We start from the raw sequence: 9,726 nt of genomic DNA on the forward strand, positions 1-9,726 counted from the left end.
AATAATGACAAAAAATAATTTACATTTCTTTCTTTTTTAAGTGTCTCGTATTATTCATTTTGATCTATGCAGCGGTTAGTTTTGACTACATACATGCGTTAAAAATAACATGAAAATGGTGCTGATACTTTTTGACATAGTATGCAAATTATTTGTTTAAACACCATGCGATTACTTATTTGGTTGGAAAATTATGAAAAATATATATCATTGGTTTTCTGATTGTTAATTTTTGAATTGGAAAATACAGTTTCGTTAGGATTGAGCAGAGTATAGAATAAAAATATAAGACATTATAGTCATATGGTTTCATTAATTCCCTCAACAATATCATGAACGCTTTTTTACTCCACAATAAAATGTACATTTTTAAAAAAATTTCTACTAACATAGTCAAATATAGCTTTGTAATTCACCCGAGGTTTTAGGTTGGGTTATTTTAAGACCCAGAAAACAGTTCAAAATAATTTTTTATTAATATATTATGATATCCCGCATACTTTTTTAATGATTAAGTTTTAAATATGTAACAAAGCATATATAATTTAGATTAAAAAAATTATTTTGAAAATACTGCATTTATAATATTTCTAATTAAATCCTTTATATTCATTCTCTAAGGGAAACTTGAGAGATGAGAAGAGCTAATAGAGATATAGGCTTCATTATTGCGATCTAGACAAATGAGGGATTGTTTCCGATGCTCTTTTTACGAATCAATTGAAACTAATTTCAAGTTGTTAAAACAAATAATTTAGATATTTTGGTAAAAGTACAGTCATAAACTTATATCTAATTACCTAATAGCTTGTATAAAATGATATCTTAAATTTCTGACAGTGCTATCAAACTAATGAGGCAGTGCTTCGTTTGTATTTTTTTTGCACTGAATTAGAGAAAAAAACCCGAAACAAAGTAAATAGGATTGTAAGTTTGAATGTTAAAAAGTTTGAACGTTAAAAGTTTTGAGTATTAAAAAGTTTGAATGTTAAAAAGCTTAAAAGTATTAAGAGTACAAATCTGTACCAATACTAAATTACTTGTATGACATAGCTACCTAAGCAAGTGACGTATTGATTCCCATATATTTTCTTACACTGAGTAGAATTTAATCAAAATCTTAATTTAGAATTTATTAGTATAAAAAAGGTTTCATGTAAGCAAAATGCAATTTAGATTTAAACTTATTCCCCCGTCAGGCAACATGCGATGCATTTTTCATCATATATACTGTATTACGCTAAGTCAATAAAATCAAAATTAAGTCTATAGAATTAAGAGTTTGTAAGCAATAAGAATTTTTGTATGGCAATTATAATATTTGATTATATTTTTTTCATCGTATAACTCTTTCAACTTCAAAAATATTACTTCTTTAAATCATTTTGGTTTTATTTCTAATAATAAATATATGATATTTATATGTAATTGTTATTGCCTTATTTTATGTTGCACAATGTCAGTTTTACAATCGCATGATCAATATGTATCTTCTTTGTATAAATGAAAAATAAGAAGTGTTTTCGGTATTTATGTACATACGGAAAAAATTAGATTTACTCAAATTTTAAGTATGTATTTCGCAAAGCAACATTCTTTGTATTCCCGAAATTGATTTTATTTTTATTTTCATTCAATTTGATTAAAAACTCACACTATATTAACTATTAATGAAGTTTTCATTGTATATGCGCTTGTTGTTGTTTTGATTGCAGTAGTAGTCTGTAATTATTTAATTGATAAATCCTGCCTTTCAAGATAATTTCGTTCAATTAGAAAAGTGAACGTTTTGCTAAGACTAATTTCTATTTAAAAATAAATGTGCTCTCGAAACTAACTTAATAATACACATTTCATTAAATGTCGTAACAAAAATCATATAATTCCTTTTAAAGTGGCTTTCTTTGTTTAAATATAAAATTAAAATTTGAAATTAGTTATCTTAAATATTTTATTGCACTTAAAACTTTTTTATTTGACTGAAAAGTTAAACTTTTAAAATGATTTTCTTTTAAGGAAATTAATATTTGTTGGTCAGTTATGCATTTACTAAGCATCTAATTTACTAAGTTTCAAAAAGAATTCGAAAAAAACGGCTTATTCGAAAAAAACTTATTTTTTAAAGTACGGCTTTATTTACATCTGATTAAAATGTTCCTTTTGATATAATTCTTTCTCAGTAGAATAAGGTTTATAAAAAATATTACTTGAATAGCTTTCAAGTTTTATATCCTTATAAGTGCTATTGAATATATGTTTGCATAGATAAAAAATGATAAAATTTCAAATACAAAAAATGCATTTCTTTTCAAGCCATTTAAATCTTGAAATTATTTTTTTAATATATATTCTAGACACTTTTATGTTAAAAATGTATATAATAAAATACTAAATGCAATAAATTATTTAAAAAAGTATTTTTAATTTTTAAAAGCTAAAAGACTTTTTTAAATATTTAATTTTCGTCAAATTAAAGAAATTCTATTTTAAATAGAAAATTGAGCAAATCTATTTCAATTTTTTAAATATTGTTTCTGAATTTTTATTTAAAAAAAAGCAGGATGACTAAACCAATCAACACTTCAGCATTTATATGAGAAAATTTTAAACAAAAAATGAAAGAACATTATCTGTTTTAATGTCTCAGAAAATAATGCTAAAAAATAATTTAATAGTTTTTTTCATTTTATTTTGGTGCATAAAAAAATAAAAATTAAAAATTTTTGGGTCTCGGAATCTCAATTCAGAAGATCAGATCTCGATTCAGAAAGATTTTTCTTAACTAAGCAAATGTTTTCAAAATTTTTTGAGTTAATTATCAGTTGACTATCAAAAATTAAAAGAACACTTTCAAGAATTGGATAATTTCTTAACTTTCACTAATGGTTCGCATTTTGCAACTTATTGACATAAAATATCCTGTTTTAAACATGCAAAAGTAACAAACTACTCAGTAAATGTAATGGAAATACTATATGAAATTGTTAAAAATTTACAAAAATGTATTTCAATAAGTGAGGTTAGGCGAGGCACTGAAGGAGACACTAAGTACACGTTTCTCTCAATAGTTCTAATAATACATAATTTTTCTATCTAATGTCTTTAAACTACAGAAATACTATTTTTTATTCTAAAATTCGCGGATTTCCGTTGGTTTATACATAATTTCCAAATAATAATTACATGATTTATTTACATACTAATAAGCTGCTCGCAATGTTTGCTGACATTCCTCAATCTGCCCGGAGGATAGCTATCCTATTTTATATGGTTTGATATGTAACCATATAAGGTCACAACCATGATTTTGACCTGCAAACCATGCTCGCTTTGCTCGCTACTTAGTAAAACTTATTTAAAATGCGCTCTAGCGTTAATTCTTAAGAATTTAAATCAATTATCTTTTAATTTAATTTTTCTCAAAAAAATCCTTTTTAGTCAATCATAAGTTATTAAAATAAAAAACTTAAATTGAAATAAATGGCATGTAGCATTATTATGCTTTTAAGGAATAAAACAGCACGACAAATACTAATTTTTCAATGAACAACAACAACAATTAATAAAATAATAATTACTTAGTCAGCATTAGCATAATTAAACATGTTAAGGTCACTTTGTTAGTTGATACCATTTGTTAGATCACTTTCAACCTTTCAATTCTTCCTAACCTATTGCTCAGTTTGTTTCATGCTTTCGTTGTCCACGTGAGAAAAAAACTTCATTCTGAAATTTATAAACAAGTACGTTTGCACGCTTTCATGAATGTGATAGCTCATACGCTTGATATTTCAATTCGTTGTTGTCAATGCAAAATAGGAAAAAGAAATGGGGGATTTCTTTCGTAAATAATAAATAGTAGTAATTTAAAGTATATAAATTTTTAAATTTATTTATATGCATCCCTTAAAATTAGAAAAGACGTATTCTTTATTCACAATAGCTTATTTTAAAAAAGGCAATAACACAGTTTTTCTTATAACTAAGAATGTAAAAGCATAAAAATTGAAACTTTCTATTGTTCCACAATATCTCACTGACTATGGTACACATCAAAATGCATTGTTGTACGGTCTAAATTAAATTATATAAATGGCAGTCGAAAAAAAAACTCTTTGTGTCATCCCCAAAAGTTATTTTCGCGCTACTTTTAAAAGGCTGATAATTTTTAAGGGATAAAAAAATATCAAGACGCCATACTTACCAGCAGCAACATGTGCATATGAAGACAAGAGTGCACCAGCTCTTCTAATCGCGCCACTTTTATTCACAAGACAAATAATCAACAAAATAGTTCCAAAGCCTTGCAGCACACAGCCCATGCCGTATAAAAGACACGTTCCTTGCCATGCTGTAGATGGAAATCTGGTGATCTCGAATCGATGACAATGAAAACTTGCCTGCATTTTGTCTCTGTAGCAGACATTGAACATACTCAGTGTGTATACAAGAGAAGATCGGTCGTAGGACAGTATAGTCTGTTCATTGGAAGTGCTGTTCTCTCGTACGAACCACTCTGTTTCGACAAATCCTGTTGTGCAAGTGAAAGTGACTAGAAGAGATAAGAGTGTCCACATTACGACCACAGTCCAAGATGTCTCCCAACGTTCGGCGTTGACATAGTGTTTATGTTCGACAATTTCCTTCGAAAAGGAATACCAGAGTGGTTGTCGAAGAAGAACGTAGTCACTAGAACGAGTATGAGTTTGTTCTAGTTGGAAATATTCTAGAATTTCTCTATACATGTTTAGAAACTAATTGTTCTTATTATGAGTGGGGAAAATATTTACAACAAACTTGCAAGTCCTGATGATTGTCAACAGACATAACCTCTAAATATCAGTTTTAAGCTATCATTGATATTAAATTTTTTTTTATTTATTATTTGTTTTTGGTAGATAAATGACTTTAAAGATTCTATGTTTCTGGTAGTCTAAATCTGATACAAATACCTTTACCTACTAAGTTAAAATAAAATAAAATAATTTTATTTCAGGTAGTTAGTTCGTTTTCGGTTCAAATCAATAAGAAATAAAACTTAAGCTAAACTCTTCAAAGTCTTAATTTTTTTTTGTTTTATAATCTTTTTTTATTTCTTCTTCTTTTTTTTGCTATGTTATAATCTTCTTTATCCTTTAAGGATTCCTTTTATAAATTTTAAACAATATACACAGTTAGATTAATAAAAATTTTACGCAGTTTTACTTAATAAGAACAGTTTGCATGCATTAATCGGAAGCGAGCTTCTTAGAAAAAGATTTAAAACTAATTAAAAAATAAATTCAACCTAAAACAAATACCCAATCAATTATCTTCTGAAACTGGGGAAAAAGTTTCGTAGAACAACGCTTAATCCCCTATTAACGAAGCAGCTCAATCTCGTAAGAAAACAATTTCACTTTGAGATTGCTAATTTTGGATAATTGCGGGCCACAATGAAACAGGATTAGTGGCGCGCCGAGTTGTCATTAAAACGAAATAAGTCGGTCTAGGCGTTAATGAGCAATTATGAGGCATTAGAATTTCTGCAGAATCTAACAAACCTTCGCTAACGATCTTTCATTAATGAGTTTTCAAGAGAAGATTAGATTTTGCCTTCATTCAATCGGGTAAAAATTTTTGTCTCTATAATTCTCTAATTACATTTTTAGTGCAGGTGATAATAGGTCTCGCGAACTTTTAAGTGAGTTAAGCTTAATAAACAATTAGTGTCTCCAAAAGATAAACTTATTTAAGTGATTGTTTCTACGCGAATGTAAATCTTCATAAGTTTTGAAAGCTTAAAATGTTTAACACTATATATTTATAAGAAATGAAAGATGAACTAGATGAACTACCATATATCTAAGATATCAAAAAAATTAATGTAAATAAATATGGTAATTTTCAATACTTTATAATAATTTAATATTTATGAAGTCCATTAAATTAAAATATGGCCATCTGTTATTTTTATTTCATTTAAAAAAAAGAATACATTTTAGTTGTGATATGAATGTAAAGTTTTTATTTTATAATTATATCAATGATCTTTGATAGTTTTAAAAATAAATAGTGAAAAAATATATCTGAAAGAATTTTTTATGGTTTGTTTTAAGAAAAGAACTATATTTAAAATATTGAAAAATATTTTTTAAATTTCTCTGATTAATTAGACCAAAATTTAAACATGTTAAAAGTCATACCTGCAAATTTTTTCCACAATGATAATCCTTTATGTAAAAATTTTAAACTGACACTTATTAACATTTAAATGTATATACATATTTCTTGACACTTATTAAATTTTCCTGGCGTGTTAATTTTACTTTTAAAATTTATAATCTTAATTTCTTATAATAACTTATTCAAAATCAATTCGTGATTTAAATCCTAATTGTTTTTGAAAGTTAACATAGGTATTTATGGAAGCAAATTTAACATGTTTTCCCGAAATTTCCATGTTTGGAACAACACGTGTTGAATAAAATTCCGTAATCTCACATATTTCATTTTTTAATCCTATTCGACCGACTCGTACTCGTCCATTGAAGAAGCGCTTCCCGTGTCAACTTCTCTTATCCAATCCGTCGGCGGTTTGGCGACTTTAAATCTGATCGCCAACAGCGCCAATCTAGAATTAAAATTAATTTCGCGCTTCAGTTTTGATAAGTAATAGCGTAAAGCAATTATATTTTGAGATTTTGCAATTTGTTAAAGATAATGAATCAAACATCGGTAACCTTTTATCGTTATTTCAGAAAAAATGAACAGATTAAAAACTTGTAGTTGTTTTTGTCAAGAATAAACTAGTCAAAATTCTCAAGATTATTTTCTTTTATGCACCGTTGTCAATAATAAAGTATAGTAATGATAATTAATTTTGATTTTTAAAGAATATCAAAGCAATTTTCGTATTCCATTAATTTCTGTTTTAAAAATATGGATATGATAGTAATTTAAAAGCAACAATTAAATTTTATGCTAGGAATAAAAATTTTCAGATACATAATTTATATTGCTTACTAATTTTAAAGTATATAATTTCTTTTGCAGAATTGGTATACAAATATTTGCATAAACAATAAAATTGCTACAATTTAAAAATTATCGAAAATTAAAATCTTAATATTGAGTCGGTTATGTTATTATATTCATATATTTCCCAAGTTTTCAGAAATGAATAAAAATAAATTCATATACACATGAAAAACAGAAAATAATTTAATTTTTCGCAATCTCCTAAAATCATTTAGATTTTTTTTTATTATATAATATCTATTAGTTTAAATTTTTAAGCAAGTATATGGTCTAGGAAGTATATGGTAAACTATATTTTACAATCTCAAGTATTATCGAAAAGAGTCAATTAAATTTAATCTTGTTTTTTTTTTTTAAAAAAAAAAGTTAGATAGCAGTTTCAATGTGCATGAAGCTGTAATCTGATTTAATGGTATCAACGTGTGCGGTTTCAATGTGCATGACACTTAACTAAAAAGTTTTCACCTGAAAAACTTTTGAAAGACAGTATTTAAAATCCTTGTGTTTTAGTAAATTAATTGCAAGCCCTCCGTATCCACATGTTTTAGCTAAAGAAAAAGAACTCTTGAACGACGATCATTAAAAATAAACTTAAATATTATGTGAGATATTCCTTGAAGGTGCATATAGAGTTCTTTCAATCTCTTTCGAATTTTACATGAAAGAATTAATACATTTTATTAATCAAAATTTTCTAGTTTTAGCAATTAAAGGAAAAGATTTATTAGGTTAAAATAAAACGTTGATTGCAAGTTTGAGAATTTTAGTTATATATTTTTGAGCTATTCTCATGAACTGTAATGTAATTTAATTAATAAAATAATAATTTAGTACCTGAGTTTAAAATTTTAAAATCCATTGTTAAACAATATTCTTTTCATTTTTTTCTTTTTAGACAAAATCTGGAAAAATCGGACATCAATCAATAAAGCCTTTCGATTAAAAATGTTTCAGCTAAATTTAGATAGAAAATTTATACGAATTTAAAAAGCCTATTTAAACTTTATTTTAAAATATATCATTAAATGTAGCACAGTTTTTTAAATGTAGAAAATAATCTTACTTCCCTTTTAAAAAAGTATAGCATTATTATTTCAAAACAGGCATTGATCGATCCATTATCTATAATTTTATTTTTAGATCGGGATTATTTAATATCTTAATTTATATCTGATAAATTTTTATTTAAATAAAAAAAGTTTAGTTTCACACTATATTATTTATATTGCTTAGAAAAGCATTTCAGCAGTTCAAAAAATTTAAACTTTGCACGCAATTTCTGTCTTGGTCAAAGCATAAATATCAAAGAAAAACGTTCATCGTATGGTAATTTTTGTATGAATTTTTTTTATAATGAACCACACAGAAATGTTAGTATTTTCACAGTAAATCGTGTTTATAAAAGAACTATGCTAGTTTAATGCCCATAAAATCCGAAGTCATAGATTTACAACGTGAAAACATTAAATATAAATTTTTCATTATTTATGCTTCAAATATGTCATAAGCATAGGTACAAAACCAAAACTCAGTATAAATTTTAATCATTTCCTTCTTCGAAAGTGATTTTATTGTAAAAAAATAGCCTACTAAAGTGTACAAGCATATAAATTGATTGATTGATTGCAGTTCCTCAAATTATAGATTTTTTTAATTTAACTAACGGTAACTAAATAAACACTTTTATTTAGTTACCAGTTCTAGTCATTAATTTTCTCAACTCCCGACTAACTGATTATATGATTTGTTTTTCTTCTTACCACATTCTTTTCATCCTTTATTCACTCGCTATATCAGAAAAAAAAAATAATAATGTATGATATCATGACATACTACTCGTAAAAAAAGTTTGAATGATGATTACGTAAGTTCATATCCGCGTTTCCACATTTAAAATATTATAATAATATTATAATATTATAAAATATTTTAATATTTTAATGTATATTGCAAATCTGACTCAGTGTGCTCAATGCTGAATGATTCGTAGAATTCGTCAATCTAATTTGCTAGAACAAAATATTTAAGTACGATTCATTTATGTACATACATAATCTAATAGTGAAGAACCGAAACTTCAAGAATAATTTATATCACATCTCTTTTAGTAAATTTGTACCCCTGAAAGAAAAAAAAGAATCTGAATCGAAAACAAGATTCGTTCAAAGAGAAATATACCTGAATGGTGCAGTCTCTTTGTTCGAATTTCTTTCCAAAAAGACCATTACGTGGGGTGAAGCAAATAGAGAAGGACTTTTTGCTGGTAAAAGAAGGGGAAAGCGTGAGAAGTAATAAAAGGAACACCACAATAAAATTCTCCCATTTTTTTTGTTGCTAATCGAACAAGGGGGTTGCAAAAACTATGCGTAAATGGAAATGGTACTGATTTGAAGTAGCGGATAAAAGGAGGGTCAGTCAACTAAAGTAATAGAAAAGGGATTTATCAGTTAATAGAAGAGAATTGAATGAAAAACAATTATTTCAGCACTTGAAGAGTGGTTTGAGGTGGTTATTATAACGCTGGGAACATGATTTTGATAAACGAGTAAGGATTAATTTTTGATGGATGAAAAGAAATGTTTGTTGCTTCAATTTATTGTTTGAACTTTTTCGTTTATAAGAACAGTTTTTATAGTTTAAACGACAATCTATGTTTTGGTCAAAGCTCTAAAAAGTTTAAAGAGTTTTCTTTTCATTTGAGTGCTT

The 9,726-nt window shown here is 26.3% G+C and overlaps 1 protein-coding gene across 1 annotated transcript in view; it reads right to left on the reverse strand.

Annotated features, from left to right (window-relative positions):
• Positions 1-6,532, reverse strand: part of LOC107440497 (LHFPL tetraspan subfamily member 6 protein) — a 50,661-nt gene extending 44,129 nt beyond the window's left edge. The window contains exon 1 of the mRNA XM_016053440.4: positions 4,205-6,532. Within this exon, the coding sequence (XP_015908926.1) occupies positions 4,205-4,745 (541 nt within the window). The 5' untranslated portion in view covers positions 4,746-6,532. The remainder of the gene's footprint in view (positions 1-4,204) is intronic.
• Between the last annotated feature and the right edge of the window lie 3,194 nt (positions 6,533-9,726).

This window comes from Parasteatoda tepidariorum, chromosome 2, assembly GCF_982258835.1.
Source record: "Parasteatoda tepidariorum strain Cologne lab strain chromosome 2, Ptep-v5.0, whole genome shotgun sequence".
NCBI lineage: Eukaryota > Metazoa > Arthropoda > Arachnida > Araneae > Theridiidae > Parasteatoda > Parasteatoda tepidariorum.